The 20,048-nt window shown below is 41.4% G+C and overlaps 1 protein-coding gene across 3 annotated transcripts; it reads left to right on the forward strand.

Annotated features, from left to right (window-relative positions):
- Nucleotides 1-163: 163 nt before the first annotated feature.
- cep131 (centrosomal protein 131) lies at nucleotides 164-20,013 on the forward strand. Of its 3 annotated transcripts, none has more exons than XM_028029141.1 (28): nucleotides 164-350; nucleotides 3,513-3,709; nucleotides 3,791-3,885; nucleotides 5,778-5,889; nucleotides 6,040-6,167; nucleotides 7,212-7,316; nucleotides 7,436-7,615; nucleotides 7,696-7,813; nucleotides 7,887-8,000; nucleotides 8,867-9,062; nucleotides 9,173-9,267; nucleotides 9,705-9,897; nucleotides 9,983-10,068; nucleotides 10,160-10,339; nucleotides 10,420-10,605; nucleotides 11,398-11,535; nucleotides 11,635-11,760; nucleotides 11,854-11,970; nucleotides 12,152-12,181; nucleotides 12,507-12,609; nucleotides 12,958-13,159; nucleotides 13,358-13,465; nucleotides 14,214-14,331; nucleotides 14,415-14,489; nucleotides 14,684-14,826; nucleotides 15,927-16,301; nucleotides 17,521-17,581; nucleotides 18,241-20,013. In XM_028029141.1, exons 2-28 carry the CDS (start codon nucleotides 3,524-3,526, stop codon nucleotides 18,310-18,312), a joined length of 3,642 nt encoding a protein of 1,213 aa, XP_027884942.1. In that variant the 5' UTR covers nucleotides 164-350; nucleotides 3,513-3,523; the 3' UTR covers nucleotides 18,313-20,013. The 3 variants fall into 3 exon arrangements, with proteins under 3 accessions (XP_027884942.1, XP_027884941.1, XP_027884943.1); XM_028029140.1 differs by having other exon boundaries at nucleotides 164-322; XM_028029142.1 differs by lacking the exon at nucleotides 12,152-12,181 and having other exon boundaries at nucleotides 164-322.
- The last annotated feature ends 35 nt before the right edge of the window (nucleotides 20,014-20,048 follow it).

Genomic DNA, 20,048 nt, shown 5'->3' on the forward strand with positions numbered 1-20,048 from the left:
AGTTTGAGAAAGTGTTGGTTTAAAAGTCAACCAAACCGTTGGGGAAGACACGCCCCCTATCATCCATACATTACGTTGACACTTTCCTGCGACCAATCAGATGAAAGAACACGCATACGACGTTTCCGTTTCCACCAATGACAGACGGCGAGGGGGGCGGGGATGTATTCGCGTTGTTACCACAGAGATGATGATAGGCGTTATTTGCTCCACAGTCCACGGAGGACTTTCGCAGTTTATCGGAGGATTGTTTTGGAAATAAAAGTCACGGCCGTGGGGGCACACTGCAGATTATCAGCCATGCCGCCATCCCGTCCGTGAAGTGAGTCTTTCCTCCACAGGAGAAACGGGTTTGTGTTTGGCTTTACGGCCGTTAGAGGAACAGTTAGCTTGAATCGCTCCCACCAGACTTCATTTGAAAAACACAGTTTTTAGCACTTTTCTAATAAGACATGTTTGCGCTGGTGTCATTTTAACTGAATCTCGAGTTCTGAAATCACAAATTTTACTAATGATTTAAATATTATCATAACCTTACGGCGCATGTACCCTTTTGTGATAACGTCTAAATTTGGGTTATGTTAACTTGCGAGTGTTGCGTGTAATTTTGTGTTTGATTCAGAGGTAGGCCAAGCCAAAAGCAAATTAGGCAGGTGCTTAGGATCTCCCAGAAACGTTGATACAGAAGTCAGATTCACAGTTACGTATATTTTTATTCAGTACTTCTTGTACAAAACCAGTTATTGGGTTTATTTGCAGCGTTTTCAGGATCTTCCACCATAAAGCTACAACCTTTTTAGTAGTCCTAAAGCTTATGAAAAGTTAAAACCTATAATCACAGAAAGTAGTTTTCTTTTTTGTTAAGATATTACCAGGGAACATTAAAGAAATCTTTGATAAATGATCTGCTTTATTAGTGGTTAAATAAATGTGAAGTATTTAACTTGTGATAGCCTCTTTATTCAACCTAAATGTAATGTGTGTTACTGTAGAATATACCAAATCCAGCTGAGAAACAAAATGGCTTTCCATTATTTTTTGATGGCAGACAGTATGGTTGAAGTCTGAAACTGAAATTAGACGTTGTCATATTTCTGATGACAAATGTTATGGAGGTATTAGATGACATAAATTTAAAGACTTATGCTTTAGAAGTGCAGTTCTTAAAATCTGCTGATCAAATCAAATGCTTTTTTGTTGGAGCAAAACTTTAATGACATTTTATTTTTGTTGTTAACATGAATGAAAATTGTAGTTGAATAGTTTACGTACATCTACCAACAGGAATTATTGAAACTGCATCCTGCAATAGCAGGTAAAAAGATGGTTTGTTGCTGCCAGAAACGTCACAGGTAAAGTGTTAGAGCAAGAATACATAGCAGCAGACTAAAGGAGCATTCAGTTACATAATTTCTATCCTTTCCTCAGCCAGTATTATTATTTGACCTCTAGAAACAAGAACGGAAATTTATTTAAAGTGTTGTTATATAGATGATGTCAAGTGGCTAATGTGATTAAAGTAATATACTTTATGCTCACTGTATTATATCGTGTGCTGACTTCTGTTTGTTTTGCACTAAATATGACATAGTATAAATGTTGTAATATTAAACATAAAAGAGACTGATGGGCACCAAACTTTATTGTCATTTAAAATCTTGGAGTCTTTCAAAGCATCTTAAACATGCTTTTAGTTTTAGGACCTCTTTTCACAACAGTTTGCAGACGTGTATCATAGCATAAATCTGCCGCAGAGTTTGAATTAATCTGCAACACTATTAACTAAATGTTTCTTTACCAAAAACTGTTCCTGTTACTTAATGGGTCAAAGTTTGTAGTTAATAACTACCAAAAAGTAGCTTTTTAGTAAGTATTATCGGCCTTCAGTGGTAGTACACAATAAATACCTTCAGTTATTTAGGTCACAAATCAGATTGTAGATTTATAGCTGACACAGTAAACTATTTGAAAACGTAATCAAAGGATTCCATGTTCTTGCAGTGGCTGGGAATTTAGTGAGTGGATTTGTTGTTGGGTGTTGCGGGGGGACCAACAGGTTGCTGTTCTTCTGTGGTTCAACTCACTGAGTCCTCATGTAAACAACATGTTGAACTGACTTCATCAAACAAGCTGTTAAAATTTAACTCTGAATATTATTTCAGTGCAAGTCAGCAGCAGAAATAGATGATTCTGGAATTGTTGGGTGTTTCAGAGATGGACTAGACACTAGAGTACTCGTCTTGAATGTCAACAATATAAAAATAAGATAATAAAAAAATCATAATGGACGACCTTGAGCATCCTCTTCACAGTATAACTCTGAAGATACCTAGTTATAATGACCAAAAAAAACCTAATTACCTTTTGGAATTTAAAAAGTATTACTCACTTGAACTAAACTGAATATTAATGAAGCAGTTTGCAAACATTTTATTTTGATAAATAAATTATGCCAGTGTACTAAGCAGTTTAACTTGAGTTTTCTACTGAGCAATTTATTCACTCAAACAAATTTTTGTTTCTAATTATGTTTTTTTTTATTGATTTAAACTTTAGACACAACAGCTTTTTGTCACTTAATGTTTCACACTCTCAAACAAATTTGATCTCATAATTCATCCGTTACATTGTACTTAAACACAACAACCTAAAATCTATATCTCTATAGATCATCTATCTATTTAACTGTGATACAACTGTTGACAATTGCAATGAACTCAAATTTGTCTCACTTTTTTGCTTTCACCACAGAACTTTTGCAGATGCAGAGTATTAATTTTAGTCGCAATAATAGTTGTTTTTATTTACATGCAACAATTTGGAAGGTTACAGACTAGAATCCAGCTGGTCATACGACCTGGTGGAGGAGAATAAAGAGCCTCTAGTGATGAAAAGGTGTGTCACTACAGTCATCTTCCTAAGTAGATATTCAACACCTACAAGCTCCAGTTAGATAGTACCTAATGGTAACTGTTTCCTTACCTGGTTGATAAGGAAACTGTTTGCCACCTGCTGTCATTAGTGCTCATATTTTTGTATTGATGCAGGAGGATTCCCTCTATCACAACAAACACCTATTGGGAAGAAAATTGCAATGAAAACCACCTTCATGATTCCTTCATGAAGTCATCTTGTCTCTCCGCCATATTAAAAAGACTTAGGAAAAATGAGGAAGTGCTTTGTAGCCAAGACACAAAATGTTTCTGAAATAGTAACACTTTGGAATTCAAGTAAAGCTTTTGTAATTTATTTTTCCAAAGGGGCATATTAACTGTTTTCTTGCTCCAACACAGAAACTCAGCCAAAACTCTTTTCACTGTTCCGAAGTCTTACTTTTTTGACATTTATGTTCAGCTAGGATTTTGTTACCAAAGCAAAGTAGTAAATATTAAAATGTCACAACTTTTGAACATTACATTTAACTACTGGCAACCTGCTTGCTATATAGTGTCTATATCTCTATTGTTTATTATTAAATACCCTCCAAAATGCCTTTCTGCAATGTTTTCCAGATTTTAGAAGCATGCATAAGACACGCAGCCCCTCGTCTGTCCCGTCATGTTCTTCTGGAGATGCTGTGGACCTCAGCCTGTTGGGCTCCCGGCTCTCTGTATCCAAACGGCCCAGCAGCGCATCTCCAGGGAAGCACTTCTCTCGGTCTGTGTCCGTGTCGGTGGCTGCTGATGGCAGAGGGAAGCGCAACACGCTGGTGGGCTTCTGCTAAGAGCAGTTTGTTTTTGTTCTTATTGATTCCTCCTGGCCATTCCCAACGAAGCTTCTCTACCCACAGAGCGACACCAACTCCGGGAGCTGCCGTTCCATCAAGAACCTTAGGCGATCCAACAGCACCACTCAGGTCAACCAGCAGGCCAACCTTAGTTTAAGGTGAAGACACACACACACACACACATTCTGGAGCAGGAGTGTCTATTTTCATTTCCATTTCTCTTATTTCTCTGAGTCAAACCAGTTTTTTTTTATCATTGACACAGTGGAGTGTGATCACAACAGGATGTGCTGATTCATGTCTGCAGAGCCTCAGGCTGAGCTAGCTCCAATCTGCCTCCAAAGCAGGGCTGTCAAAATCATTTGGGACATATCAAGATCATGAATGTTCATAAGGGCCTGTTGTGCCCAAATGTATTGATAAAAACCCCTGAACAAACTGTTAAAATATTAATAAATAGCTGTGTCTGCATCCAATAAGTCGTTAAAATTAAATATTGAACATCTTTTCCCATTGATCAGTCTCTCCAAGATTTTGCAATTATTTTTGTAATTTTTTTTTTTTAGTCAAAATCAAATATTATATGGTGCTAACTTAGAAATATTTGCAAGGAATTTTGCAATATTTGCACTTGTGTACGATGTTAAAGGTGACTTTTTGTTACTCGCAATGTTGGTCGCTATAACTTGAGATTGAATAAGGCTGAGGGAGCAATGTCATAAAATTAAGGAATACTGCCCCCTGCAGGTGGGGGTTGGCCTCAAATAAACCCAGTTGGCTTGACCATGTTGGTGGAAAATTTGCAGTAGACTCACAATTATGCATTCATGTGAAAAATGCAGGGATTTGTTGATTCTACAGGAATTTCCACAATTGCTGGAGGGACTGATTGATGTCATTTGGCATCTGGAGTGTTACGGGTCACATAAAAAGCTTTGGCGGGCCAGATTTAGCCCCTGGACCTTGAGTTTAACACATGTGCTGTAAAGCAATAAATTGCAAAATTTGAAGGAATCGCTTTGTGTAAATATCAGGAGAGAATTTGGACTTTTCAGGTATCACAAACAGCCTGTAAGCTGTGATTGTGTCAGACCCTCAGCTCTGTTGTGGAGCTCTTTAGGCTGAAGCCTGAGCGACAGCTGGCAGCCCTGAAACTTCATCGTTTCAGACAATAGGAGTTGTGCTCCTAAGTTAAAGCATGGGGAGAAGTCGGGCGTTTGCTGCTGGGGTCTTGGAGGGTTTCCGGGCCTTCTTTGTTCCGTGTTAGAGGGGGGAGGGCCAGGACTTCTCGGGTCAGGTTACCCCCTCTGCTAGAAGCTAGTAAAAAGAGAAGAGTGTGTTCACATTCACATTCTATTGTCTGGCAGCTGCCAGGAGCCTCCTCCTCTCTCTCTGGTTCAGCTGGAGGAGGGGGCTTTAAATGTAGAGACTCTGAAAATACCCCCCCGGAGTCCATTGAGTCTCTTTAGGCTCTCGGCGGGTCACTCAACACCCCCTCCCTGCTGCATCTATCCCTTATCGTCCAGCACAAACTGGAGGAATGTGCTGCCTGAATAGTGGAGTCAGATAGCTTTTCACTGAGCCAGCTGGTTGTGCCCCCGCCTCCTCCCAAAGACCCATGAATTCAGTTAAGACAGATTCAGCCAGACTAGGGGGTCACCCTGCATCTGTTCATCGTGGCCCGAGAGGCTCCAGGTCCTCAGGATCAACATATGGACACATTTACTTGGAATCCATCACAGAGTTTCTCCCGAACAGACAGTCAGCTGCAGCACACTAAATTCCAGAAGAACAGAATGGGAGGGGTCCCTTTTATCCAGCTGCCATGACGACAGTTAATCACAAAAAGCTGCTATGATCCAAGCTGTCAGAAAATCTACCAGACGAGCTGCAGTGGCTCACATCTAAAGACAAAACCGAAACCCGCGTTGGCCTAAAGCTGCCGTGTCATCCTCTTTAAGGAGTCACTGAGATTAAATTACATTTGTTCAGCTTCTGGAATAAACGTGTCTGGTGTGTGTGTGTGTGTTTGTTTTTCTTTTTTTTTCAGTCAGGAACAGAGTGGGGACTACCTGACTCTGTTCGACAGCAGCTCCGATGGGCGAAAGAAACTGGCGAGCCTCAGTAAAGCCTCCCCAGAAAGAACCACATGGAACATCCTGGTATTTACAATCAAACACACACTGGCAGGTCTTACGTTGCCCAGTCAGTTCCACCTTCGTGAACAAAACTAGTTTATGGTGTCAAAATAAAAGATGTTGCCAGCTGTTTTGCAGCTATGCAATGCAAACAAAATGCTCTTCCATTTAAAGGACGATCAGCCCAGAATCTTCCCGCTGCATGCGAGCTCCCGCAGCACCGGCAGCATGGACTCTCCAACCAGCCTGAAGAAAGAAGAGCCTGGCATCCCTCTGGCTGCCACCTTCACCGCCAACAACAGGTGGGCAACACAAGCACACACAAACAAACACACACACTGCAGCTTGGGTATCAAACTTGCAGTGCTTGGCTGTGGATCTAGGGCTGCTTCTCATGTTTCATAACTGCTGATCATGGCACCCGATAGCGCTGCCTTTAGGAGTGCACTCCCACACAATTACACAGTTTTACTTTTTAAAATAAAAACTTGCAAGTTAAATTTTTTATAGTCAAAACAACCAAGCAACTTTATTTATCCCCAACTCAAGAGTTGACAGAAGAGAAAAAAAGAAAAGATAAAGCAAACAATCTGCATCACAACAAACACTTTCAGTTCAACAAAGACTAAAGAACACTTGTGACATTCATTTAAAAAAAAAAAAAAAGCAACCAAAACGAGGCACAAATTGGTTCCCCTTTCTGTTAATACTTCGTATAGCTCTTCTTTCTTCACTAGTACAGAAGAATATGTCTTCTCTAACATTTGACAAAGATGAAGCCAGTAGAGGGATCTTTGTTTTCCTGCTCTCGCCTCTTTAGCTCTCCAAGCTTTTCTCCAAGATTTGTCAGAAGACTGAGATGGAAGATGTTTGATTTCATGTCTCGTCAATAAATTCTTTGCTCGTTTGGATCATCATCTTGGCTGGACATTCACTGGAGCTTTTTTCTTGGAGTGTGTATCAAAGTTATTTGTTGTGAATTGATGCCCATATAAATGAACGCAGCTGTATTAAAATTTAAAAAAGTAAAAGTCTCATCCAGCCAACAGTTCAGGGTAAACTTCCAACATTGTTTTACCCAGCTCCAGAGGGAAAGCCTCTCAAACAACCAGTTTGCATCTTTCACCTGGTGAGTTTGTCTCCCTTACCGTCCTGAGCTCTGCTTGTCAAGGCAAAATCTTTGTCCTTGTCCACCCTTGCAGTTGGTGGCTAACATAAATGAATCGTGTTTATGCCGCAGTGAAACAAAGTCCTGGATTACAGTTTACCAGCGGATGAAGTGGAAGTATTTTAAATCAATATTCCTTGAATTATAGCTAAATTTAGCTGTTTCTCTTTTTTTTCAGGAGCAACAAAGGAGCTGTGGGCAACTCGGTCACCACCATTTTACACAACAACTACTCTGAGAAGCCTCTCACACCGAAGAGCTCAAACCAGAAGCCCTCCTTCAAGTACGTCTCAGTTCTGCTTTTGTGGAAACAACAGATTTTTCATTTTAAAAACAAGAAACGAAAGCGTGTGGCTTTCAGATTTCTCTTGACTTACAGACGCTTTCTTTTCTTTCCTTCAGCAACATCCTAAAGGCCACGGCGAACGACGAGGTGCAGCTAGAGAACGGTTCTGTCACAAAGTCTCAGAAGAATTTCTCTTCCTCGTCCTCCACCTCCAACAACAGATCTCCGGTGTCTGCTCAGCGCTGCAGCCCGGTCCCGCCGCGGAGGAGGGAAGTCACAGAGCAGGAGGCGGAAAGGTCGGTCCCGTCTGTGGGAACGTTTTCCTGCAGGTGCTCTGACGTGTGGCTCACAGCTTTTATGTGTTGTCTACGTGAAGGTTTATCCAGCAGGTGAACCAAGCTGCGGTCGCTATCCAGCGCTGGTACAGACGTCTCAGCAGGAGGAAGCAGAGCCACCAGGCGGCCCTTGAGCAAATCCTCGCCAATAAAAGAAAGGTCTTTATTAGTCCTTCTGTGGTCTTAGCAGTGTTTCTCTTCTCGTTGCATTAAAACACTTTTTTATCTGCAGGAGTGGGAGGAGAAGAAAAAGGAAGGTGATCATCTGCAGCAGCACAGGAGAGGTGAAGAAAGGAAGCGGATTCGTGAGGAGAAAGCTCGACTTGCTCGTCTTGCTGCCATTCAGGTGCAAACCTTTACTGCACCGATTCACTTCGGCTGATTTCAAAGTGATAAAACTTCAGTTAAGGGGGAGTTTTTCCAGCATTAAGCATTTTATGAGACAGACTAAAAAAGTAGCACATAATGTGAGGTGGAAGAAAAATAATAGTTATTACATTATATAAAAGTGCATTGAAGTTCATGCTAGTTACATGACAGAATGTGAAAAAGGTGTATACATTTTTTTCAATGTTACAGTTTGGCAGCTACACATAATTATCACTAATATGACAAATTTGAAGAACTTTCTTGTTTTTAAATGATTGCAAATACTCTGCAAAAATGCAAAACACTACCAAGTATTTTTGGTCTAGTTTCTAGTGAAAATAAATTAGTAAACTTGAAACAACTTGCAAGTAACTTCAGCAAAATATAGGAACTTGTTTTAAGTCAATAATTCCTCAATATTGATAAATAAGTATTAGATACAAGTGAAATAACAAGTCAGTGGGACATTTTAACTTATAATATGGGAAAAATGTCTTGTTCTACCAGCAGATAATTTTACTTAGATTTTCATCAATAGTCAGAAATTATTTTCTTAAAACAAGCTCACATTTCTTGCTGAAAAGTTATTTGGAAGTTAGCTTTATCTTATTTCAAATCTACTAACATATTTGCACTAGAAACTAGACCAAAAATACTTTGTAAGTAATATTTTGCGTTTTTGCAGTGTGTTTGTGTAGATCACTGACGTTAAATATAAAACAGATTTTATTATGATGCCTAGATAACACGTGCTTAATTACAAGTATTTCTTAATTATTGAATTTGATCAAGGAATTACGTTTACAACCCCGTCTTTTGCCTCCCTCTGGTGGTGCGCTACAGGAGCTGCAGCAGAAAAGAGCACAGCGAACTTCAGAGGTGCAGCAAGCAGCAGAGTCAGAGCTGGAAAACCTGTGGCAAACGGGGGCTGTGGGACGAAAGAAGCAGCCCAAGATTTCCGTCGCCAACAAAAGCCCAACCTCACCGAACAACAACAGTTCCCCGATGTCGCCCACCAACACCAAGACTAAGAACACGGGTCTGTAGGTCCTGGCTGTCACTCCTTGTGTTTTCAAATAATTCATCCTTATTTAGGCATAGATTTTTGCCGTTGCATTAAAATGGTTGATTGGTTACGTGTTTCAACAGACTCCAATTTAAACATCCCAGCTGATTTTGCAGAGCTGAGTTTCAGAGCCATTTCTCCAGCTTTATCCAGTAACAAAGGGTCTCAGTGCTCTCAGGTGAGTTTTGTTTTTTTCCCCCATCTTCTTTTCTCATAAACCATCTGGACCTCCAGGTCTTTAATTGTTCCATCCTGAGTACGAAAACTCAGCACAGATAATAAGGATCATTCATCTCGCTCTGCTTCAACTGAAAACATCTGATGTTGTTCATTTAAGGATAACTTTAGCCCAGGGGTGTCAAACTCCAGTCCTCAACGTTTAGATGTGCCTCTGCTGCACCACACCTGAATAGAATAATTAGGTCATTAGCAAGGCTCTGGAGAACTGATCTACACAAGGAGGAGGTAATTAAGCCATTTCATTCCACTGTTTTGTACCTGTGGCACATCTAAAAACTGCAGGATAGCGGCCCTTGAGGACTGGAGTTTGACACCCGTGCGTTTAGCCCATGGTCTGTGTATTGTTTTTTGTCTCCATCTGGTGGTGTCTTACAGGAGCTGCAGCAGAAACCAGCACGCCGGGCAGCAGAGGAACAGACATCCGAAGTGGAGCTTGAAAACCAGAGGAAAGCTGGAGCAGGAGGACAGAAGAAACTTCTCAGGATCCCACCGACCAACAACAGTCTAGCCCCACTGAGCAGCAACAACAACCCAAAGTCTCCCACAGACAACAAATCTAAGAACACAGGTGTGACCTGTTGGTTAACGTCAGTGTCTTGGTCAAAGCACGTTTGGTTTCAGAGGATTGAAACTGGCTTTGTTTGTTTCTCCAGACTTTAATCTAAATGTTGTAAATGACGGAGCGGATCTTGGGTTCAGAGCAGTTTCCCCCGTTTTCTCACATCACAGAAGTTCCCAGGTAAGGAACAGGATATTTCCTGTTTAGTATTTTCTTGTAGTTTTTCTATTTGGTAACATTTTTGAGCTTGTCCGGTATGTGTGTGCTGCAGGACCTCCTGCAGAGGTCAGTGAGTGTGGAGGACCAGCGTCAGGGCGCTCCGTCCAGCCGACCTCAGTCCAAAACCACCCTGAATGAGCTGCTGGACACCCTGAAGCTGTTGGAGGAGGAGCCGGAGAAACTGTCAGAGCCCAGGTGTTATCAGAAGGAGAAGTATGCCTGGATAGATGAGGTCAGTGTTGCTTTTTTATCCACTTTTTTTTTGCTGAAACTGTAACAAATCGACTGGCTAACATCTGAACCTCATCAAAGGATGGGGACTCTCTGACCACGGATAACCTGGAGCGCCACGGCCAGTTGAATCAGCATCCTGTGCTGCCAGACGGGGGCGCTCTGCTCTCTGAGGCCAAGCTGCAGAGCATTATGAGCTTCCTGGATGAGATGGAGAAGTCGGAGCAGGAGCGGCCACGGTCGGTCACCTCTGGGTCACATAGAGAGGTGGACAATTATTTATTTTCATATTTTTTCATTTAACTAGTAGAGATGATTATAAATTTATGGCTGCTTTCCTGTATCTTATTCATTCAAAGCTTTAACCTGCCGATATTTCCTTTGGACAATTCCAGTTTCTCATAATGAGAACAGCAGAACCATTTCTATGTGTGATGGAAGTCTCTGTAAAACAGGATTACACCATTTTAAAAGCAGGACTTAATGGTTTGGTATTTTTTAATTGTGTTTAGTGTTTTATACTAGTGATTAGCATGATTAAACAGGACCACTGTGTATTCTTAAATTTATATCTTTACCTTTACTCTTCGATTTCATGAAGTCTTCGTGTTCCAGGGTCCATGAAGGACGCAGTTTGAAATCTCAAAAGCATAAAACAAGAGAAACTTTGATTCAATTCAAATTTATTTCACCAAGGAGAGCAGGTGAACAATGCTACACAATAAAAACTAAGCATCTGTAATTTACAAACCTAGTTCTTAGTTTGACCTTTCTAATATTTTGAGCCTTCCTGTTATCTGCTGAAGGGATTTCGCTCCCTCTCTCATCTTGAATAAACTCTAATTCCAAAACCTGGCTAATACTGAAAATAACTCACTTTTTGTCTTCTTCAGTCAGTAACTATTAGTTAATCTGGTAGCACTAAGGTGTGGTGTGTTCACTGATTTAAAAAAAAGAACCCTGATCTTCTAATTTCTGCAGTTCATTTGTGTTTTAAACTAGAACTGTAGACCATCGCCTGTTGATCTCATTGTTGATGTTTGTTGTTGTTGTTCCCAGGCCGTCTTGTCTGAGGAGGAGCTGGTCGGCATCGATCACGTGTCGGCCACCGCTGCTGAAGTCAGCAGCTCCATGATGAGGATCAAACTGGAGCTGGAGGAGAAGAAACGCACCGTCAACATGCTGCAGGCTGCATTGGTGTGGAAGTCAACAATGCACAAAATTTTTTCTACTCCTGCTAGTTTACACACTTACATCTTCGGGTATGTTTCTTTTTGGGGGTTTTTACCACTGCAGGCTCAACAGAGGGAGCTGACAGTAAGACATGTGAAGGAGACGGAGAAAGAGCTGAGCAGAAACTTCCAGCTGCAGAAGGAACAATATGAAGCCACCATCCAGAGACACCTGACCTTCATAGACCAGGTGAGCACCAAACTTAAAAAAACAACCTAACAAACAAACAAAAAAACACCTGCTGTTTTACTGTTTGATCTGAGGTTTTCTGTCTGTCCTTAGCTGATCAATGATAAAAAAGCTCTGAGTGAGCGCTGTGAAGGCGTGGTGGCCGAGCTGAAGCAGGTGGACCAGAAGTACACTAAGAAGATTGCACATATGCAGCAGCAGCATGAAATGGTGAGTGAAACTCAGAGGTGTTTCCACTGCAAGCCATTCTGTGCTCTGCCTCTTCCGCTGACTGTAACCTGCTTTCTTGTGGTTCTGCTTCTGTTTAAGACTCTCCTCTCATCTCTTGTGCCTTTCTTCCCTTCCCCTCTCTTCTTTCTTGTGCGTTTACCTGTTCTTTTTCACCTTGTAGGTGTGGCAAATTCTTGGCCCCTTGTGTGAGGTAACAGGATTTTCTTCTCTGAATCTGTGGAACTTTTGGCTCATGCCTGTTTTTTTTTTTTTGTTTGTTTGTTATTTTTCATTCATTTCTCATGTCATCAATATGTCTGACATCACTTCTCATGGACAGTCTGCCTGCATGTGAGTCCTCTGAGTGACTTCTTAAAATTAATCACATTCGTGCTTTCCAGTTTATTTTCTTTTTGCCATTGTTTCCTCTCAGATACCTCACTTCCTGTCTTACTAACATCATTCCTGCCTTCGTGTCTTTGTTAGACTCAGATTTTATTTCTCTGGTTAGTTACTCTGGCACCTCGTTTCTGCAGGAGATTAAGAAGTTAAAGGACCTGATGAGCGCCACGGAAAAGATCCGCAGAGAGAAATGGATCGATGAGAAAACCAAAAAGATCAAAGAGATCACAATCAAAGGTAGAGTCGATTGAAAAGAAAACCTGAGATTAAATGTTTCACGTTAGAAGTTCTTTAAAACAAATAACCGTTTTGCCTAAAGTCAACATTGTTCACATTAGTTTAGCCAGTGGTTATGACATAGAAGTAAGAGAAGCACAAACCATTTGTATCCAGAATGAAACTGTGTTGATTTTTGTCTTTCTTCTTGGTCATTTGTTGTTTCTTGCTGCCAATAAAAAAAAAAAACTTACTACAGTTCCTCTTAAAAGCATGTTTTTCCCATCGAGTCTCATCAAGTGTGGAGTAAATATCAGAAATTTCTATTGACCATAAACCTCTCTCCTCTTCTCCTTCGTCCCCTGTCAGGGCTGGAGCCGGAGGTCCAGAAACTCATTTCAAAGCACAAACAGGAGCTGAAGAAGCTGCGGACGTTGCACGAAGCGGAGCTGCTGCAGGCCGACGAGCGAGCGGCTCAGAGATATGTGCGGCAGAGTGAGGAGCTGCGACAGCAGCTGGAGACGGAGAAGGAGGAGCAGTGTCAGAGGGAGAGGGAGCTGGCCAAGCAGAGGTGAGTGACGTCATCACATCACCTTTGGTAAACTATTCAGTAAAATGTCTCACTGTAAAATGGGCATGGCTGTCGCTGGTTCTCAGCGCACCACATAGTTTTCCTTTCTTTCATTCATGAATGGTGGTTTGTTATTGAAATGAAAGTTTGGCAGCTTGTTTCAGGCCGGACTGACTTTGGGTTTGAATCTGATGTCAGGTATGAGAAGCAGCTGCAGGAGGAGGAGCTGTCTCTGCAGCAGCAGAGGAGGCGGCTCTACAAGGAAGTAGCCGACGAGAAGGAAAGGCTGGCCGAGCTGGCCGCCAGGTGAGGCCGCAGGTCGTCCACAGCAGCATCGCAGGCTAAAGGAATGTAGACTAAAAGTCTACACTGTAAAAACACTAAATCTTACCCAGTATTTTTGATCTAGTTTCCAATGCAAATACCTTAGGACATCTGAAGTAAGACAAAATCAGCCTACAAGTAACTTTTCAGCAAGACATAGGAGCTCTGGAAAGAGGTTCCGCAGCATCCGGTGCAGGTCCACCAGGTTCCGAAACAGCTTTTTCCCACTTGCCATCAGACTGCTGAACTCTTAACTGGACTGCACTCAAAAACTGGTCTCCACTTCATACCTTGCACATGTACATAGCTAAATAACTTCCATTTTACTGTCAGTCCTGCACTTTATATTTTATATTCATATTTATATTCATATTTTATACTGTATTTTATTTTATTCTGGAGTAACCTCACAACATTGGAACCTCAAAACACTGTCCTGAGCCGTATGCATCGAAATTTCGTTCTGCATACACCCTGTGCATGCAAAATGACAATAAAGTCAGTCTAAGTCTAAGTCTTGTTTTAAGTCAATAACTCCTTAATATTTATTTTAGAAAGTACTAGTTAGTTGCAGCCCTGCTTGTCTCACTTTCATATCAAATTAAAGTCTTAAAGATATTTAAAGTTACAGTAAGAACATAGGCTATGTGACACATTCAGGGTTAGTTCTTGACAGTAATCTGTTCCTGAAGAGATGCTCCTTCTCTGAGCTGTCTGTGTTTGGCTGCAGGCAGCGAGGCGAGCTGGAGGAGCTGCGGCGGCAGCTGGAGGAGAACAGCTCGCTGGCTGGTCGAGCCCTCAGAGAGGAGATGGATAGGAGCCGGGAGGAGCAGGAGAGGAGGCACCAGGTGAGGACGGAGGGAGCCTGATTCTCATCTGCATCACGACGTCTGAGGAGCGCAGACGCTCACAGGGGGTGTTTGTGTTTCAGATGGAGATGAAGATACTGCAGGAACGTTTGGATGTTGAGAAGCAGACATGGGAAGAAAACTACAAGAAGAAAGAGGTGAATGTCTGCAGATGTTTAATCTCAGCCTGTTTTCTGAAAAGAAGAGTTCTTCATCTGTAGATGTTCTCCTAGCACTATGAAAAAATGGCGACTTAAATACAAGATTTCTGAACAGCTTCCTTTCTGCAGTTACTGTTTTATCCTGTCTGACCTGAGGCTGAGTCTGTGCTGCTCCGGCTTCTCCTCTGCAGGAAGCCTGGATGCTGAGCCATGAGCGCGAGCTGAAGGAAGAGCTGCGGCGAGAACGAGACAAAGAGATCCAGATTGCCATCTGGACTCTGGAGGAGGAGACGAGCAAGGACAAGGAGGAGTGTGAGCGGGCTGCAGACAACAAGTGTGTGATGAAGATCTGTTACAAAATCCTTTATTTTTGCATTTTATAAGCGGTATTTTGCTGTTCTTACAGTTAGCCTTAAAGCATTCAGATATTTTAGCATGTGCAACATATTTGTAACAAAAGACACACTGCAAAATCACAAAATCTCACCAAGTATTTTTGTGTCTAGTTTAGAGTACAAATATCGTAGCAAACTTGAAATAAGAAAAAAATAAGTTACAAGTAACTTTCAGCAAGATATAGAGGCTTGTTTTAAGTAAATAATTCCTTAATATTGATGAAAAAGTACTAGTTCCATTGGCAGATTATTTAACTTATTACAAGACCGTTTTCTTGTGTTATAAGTTAATTTATCTGCCAATGGAACTAGTACTTTTTCATCAATATTAAGGAATTATTTACTTAAAACAAGCCTCTATATCTTGCTGAAAAGTTACTCTTAAGTTAGTTTGTCTTATTTCAAGTGTAGTAAGATATTTGCACTAGAAACCAGACCAGAATTACCGGTACTTGGTAAGGTTTTGTAGTGCATAATATTACTGGGGTTTTGTTTGTCTTTGTGCTAGTAAGGAGCCAAATCAATTCAGTTAAAGCTTCTAATATTGAATTTTTAGCATGGCAGGATACAGAGACTTCATGTAAAAGCAAATAAAATGCTGCTTTTCCATCCTATAATTGCGTTTTGCAAATTAACTGTACAACCTGAAAGAAAAATCATTTTTTTTCCAAACTTTTTATTTATTTTCCTAGAATTGTCTTACACAAACATATACAAAGGTTCAACCTGGCATTTAGCCTCTTTTTTTTTTTTTTTACACATTTATACAGCGCTCCATTTTAAACATTAGACTTAGGCCAGATTCAGAACTAAACAGAACTAAGTCTTCTGGAAACTACAAATGTAAGAAATAAAAATGTAAGAAATAAAAAACATAGGCAAACATCAGAATTATGTTTCCCTCAAATAAACTGCAACTCCAGAGAAAATGCTTACAATAAAACTAACAAGAATAAATACAGAAAATAAAAATAACTAAGAAATAAACTGAGAAGTTAGTCACCTGGATCATCATCTTTTTAACGCTGTCTTCTTTCAGGATAAGGCGCCTGAAGGAGAAGTATGATGCCGAGCTGAGGGAGCTAGAGCGCTCGGAGAGGGCCGCCGTGGAGAAACAGCAGGAGGCGAGGAAGCAGCAGGTGGAGGCGCAGGGAGAGCTGATCCGACTGCAGGCCTCGCTCAGACAGAAAGAACAGGAGGTCCAAGACGTCACACAGACCAGAGACAAGCTGGCCGAGGAGCGCCGCAGCCTGGCCGAAGTGATACGGCAGGAGTTCGCAGACCGCCTGGTGATGACGGAGGAAGAGAACCGCAGGCTGAAAGTGGAGGTGTCAGAGGTCAGAGCGAGGTTGCGGTTGGAGCTGGAGAGGATCACCCGCGAGAAGGAGGAGGAGCTGGTCGAAGTCCACCAACGGTGAGATGGTGATATCATTATTATTATTAACATTGATATTTAATTTAGTCGCGACAGTGCATTATAGTTAAAAGTTTACTAAAGGGCTGTTTTTAATTTTGTGTCCCTAGAGAGATGTTAGAGTTGTCCTAAAAACTGAATACGAAGATCAAAACATGCAACATTGCAACAAGTTTAAAAAAATCACCTTTAAAAGTAGAGATGGCTCTGAAAATATGGAGAAAATAATAAAAAAACTCTTGTGAGAAAGTCATAAAAGTCCAAATTTTATGACTTTCTTATCGCCATGTTTGCTTCAAAAGCGATTGTGATGGTTTCAGAAATGTAAAATTATCTTGTGACCTGGTAGCTTAGCCAGTGCAAGTTCATAATAGCTCCTGTTTTTATGAAGTTAAACCTAGTTTAAAGGTTTTGTACTCCAAAGACAGATCTCTGTGGAACACTTGCAGTTACTTTCTCTGTTCGTCCACACAGCGACACACCAGCTATAAACATAGATAACTTCCCTGATGAAGTAGAGTCACTACGTGTTGCAGTGCTAACATGATCCAAGTTTTACGTCATACGGAAAGTTTCCATGTCTACTCTGCAGAATCCATCTGCAGGGTGGGGCATGTTGGACTGACGCCCTATGAGTCACTGTGTTTTCATGACAATAAAAAACTGCTTTCAATGTGTTTTCAAACCAACAGGCAAAATCCGTCCATAAACAAGAACTTCACCCTTTTTCCTATTTTGAGCAGATAAACTGGGCTGCATGCAGTTACCAGCAGAGGGCAGTATACTCTGCTCTATAAAGAAACATACTGTCTATATAATGCTGAGAATAGTTTTGGGAAATAATTTTTTAAAATGTTGTTAGACAATTAAAAAAGATAAGAATCGGTTCATTCTGTGTTTATAACAAAAATTAAACATCTACTTCATATTCTGACTTCTCAGCAGCGACATGCAGATTCTCTGGTTCATTCGGTTTGAAAGTTAAGCGGTTCAGTTATTGATGCCAGGTCCTGACTAGTTTAACTAAATGTCTGTTTTAGAGCAAACTCAAACCAGCCACAATGCGTCTTATAAGATGATTTCAATTAAGATTTGAACCTCTTTGGTGTGAAAAGCAGAAAAATGTGTGGCTCTTGTGGGTTTTTCTCTCTTTTATTTTTTCAGAGAAATTTTGCTTATTTTTATTATTATTATTTATTTCTCTGTCTTGGTTTGCCAGGGTAAAGTCGGCCATCTTGAAGAAGGAAGAAACTGTGAATAATCTCCGTAAGCAGTATGAGGTGAGGTACAGTGTTTTATTCTCTCTGAGCCTTGGCTGGTTTTTAAACGCGTCCTGAGTGACTTCCTGTCACGAGTTTCCAGTTTCCTGCTCTGCATCAATGAAAACACACGGCTCGCTCTCACAAACCAAACAGCTCCCCACGTCACGTTTACTATGGAAACACACTTTCTAATCCTCAGTCTGTTTGATTGGCCATTTAAAACAAAACAAAAAAACAAATGTTTGTAAAAAACAAATGTTGATTGTTTAAACTTGCAGTGCTTATAATTTTTGCTGGTCTGTTGATTCATAAAAAATGCTCTAATTTCTGCTTTTTTCTTTTTTTTTTTTTTTTTACTTTTAAGCTTAAATATAAAAAAATAATGTAACAATCTGATTCATTTATCAGGAAGCGTGACTTTTTGTCACAACTTTTGGTGACTCTTATATCTGACTGGTGACACTCAGGCCCGTCAGAACAGATCTGCAGCTTTAACTTCCTCTGTGCTCTGCTGCTGCAGAAATGAACAGAGCTGCAGGTTTTATGAGAAACTGGATTAGCAGGATAACATTTCTTGATGATATGTCAAGAAGTAGCATGCCAAAGGCAAGAGTCTTCTTGACTCTTTTTGACTCGGCTCTTCTTGACTCGGCTCGTCCTCTGCTTTGCTCTGATAGGCTGCTGTGAAGAGGGCGGACCACCTGGAGGCTCTGTGGGAGCAGCAGAGGAAGCATCTGTTGGAGAAGTGACTGACAGGAGCATCTGGTCCATCCCCACCCTCTTTCAGCTGGTGGAGGTATTTTCTACCTGCAAGACTGAACCTGCGAAAGGCTTAAAATGTGACCTACCTCATTGTAAAAAAAAAAAAAAAAGAAGGCAAAATGTCCTGGATTTCTCTGTAAGCGCCTCCTTTACCCCAGGCCCCCCAGGGTATAAAAGAGGGTGTTGTTTTGCCTTCATTTATCTGCCACAGACCAGGTGGCTCTAGATCAAAGTGCTGCACACGGACTTTCCTCACAGACTCTTTTCAGTCGTTCCTGAGCAGGAATGTTCACGTTCCCTACGGGGACGGACCAGAGAAGACTTCCAGATTGTTCCCGGAGCCTGCTGGTGTGCAGCCGGACCCAGCAGGGGCCGTTCCAATCAGCGTCACGTCAAGCATGAGCTCTATGCCTGAAACGAGTCGAGTAATCACTGATTCGTGTTTTTAATCGTCATTTCACCACCCCCTCCCCCCGAAGGCGAAGTGCTAATTACAGAGCTTTAACCAAGCGGGCCTGGGTGCAGCTCTGTTTTGGGTTTAATGAAACTGTTTGCAGACTGAAACTAGAAGGATGCAGGACGTTAGTAAAGAGAGCAGTGAGACGCTTGGGCAAAAACAAGTGGGGAAGAATGTCTGAGGTTGGATGATTGCAGAGCGGTTCTGAGGGTTTCTGAATGTGGAAAAGTGGAAGACAAGGAACTGGTGAGGGGGGATGTAGGGAAGAAGGAATGCCAGAGAGAATGCGTAGAGGATTAGGAAAGCAGAGCTGCGACAGAGCAGGGTGGGTTGGTTGGATCTGAGCGGGAGCAGCACATGTTGATCCTGAAGCTCCACTGTGACAAAATACAACCGGCTCCACAGAGGAACAGAACCGGCTCCGCGCCTTACTGGGTCGGGGAATCGGTTTGAATTATTCCCCATTTCTTTCTCGCAGGAAATCTGCGTTGATTCGATTCCAGTAAGTGAGTCCTATTGTTTAGGTCCAACAGTATGTGTGAGAGAGAAAACGACCTGATGGGAAAGTCCAAAAGTCTCCAAATCACAATATTTATTCATTATTTTACCGTTATTTATTGCTGCACTCGTGCTGCGGTGTTGCTGCTCCACAGAATCATCTTGTTAAACACGTCAAATTATCCTCTTTTTTTTTTTTTATTGCTTTTTTCTGAAAATGTCTTTCAAATTGTTCCATTTTGTAAAAGTTTATTCAGATTTTAATTTTAGGGAACTTGATGGAACAACATTATGCGAAATATTTTGCTGTTGTAGAACAGAGGCTGGGTCTGTATCGGTGGATCGGAGGGCTAACCGTTTCACCTGGTTGCTTCCAGAGACCCACTGGTTCAGGTAGTTGGTTTGAAGCAGCTCTGCTCCAGTAGGGAAGCAGAGTGGGCAGAAGTTTCTCACACTTTCCCAACCCTCGGAGTGTGACGAGTTCACCACTACTCCTCCCGTTGTTCCAGCTAAGTCGTCCCAATTTAGTCGCTTTGTTTTCCTTTGTCTGACATCTTTCTACATCTGTAAACATTTCTGGCCGAACGTAGATCTCCTGAATGTTTTAGTTTATTTCCAATTCTTGTTTTGGTGTTTTTCACAGCGGTTGATTTAAAGAAAACAAAACTGTGACTTGAACGATGACTGATCTGTCTGCAGAAAGAGAATAAAAAGCAAACGGTTTGGAATCACAGTTTGTTCCTCGTCTCTGTTCACTTTTAAAAATAA

This window comes from Xiphophorus couchianus, chromosome 10, assembly GCF_001444195.1.
Source record: "Xiphophorus couchianus chromosome 10, X_couchianus-1.0, whole genome shotgun sequence".
Lineage (NCBI taxonomy): Eukaryota > Metazoa > Chordata > Actinopteri > Cyprinodontiformes > Poeciliidae > Xiphophorus > Xiphophorus couchianus.

Excerpts from the sequence above, each read along its gene's own strand:
- cep131 (XM_028029141.1), top strand. The coding sequence starts at position 3,524 with ATGCATAAGACACGCAGCCCCTCGTCTGTCCCGTCATGTTCTTCTGGA. Across the intron at positions 7,616-7,695 it reads ACAGAGCAGGAGGCGGAAAG|GTTTATCCAGCAGGTGAACC; the intron begins GTCGGTCCCGTC and ends GTCTACGTGAAG. Across the intron at positions 11,536-11,634 it reads ACATGCTGCAGGCTGCATTG|GCTCAACAGAGGGAGCTGAC; the intron begins GTGTGGAAGTCA and ends TTACCACTGCAG.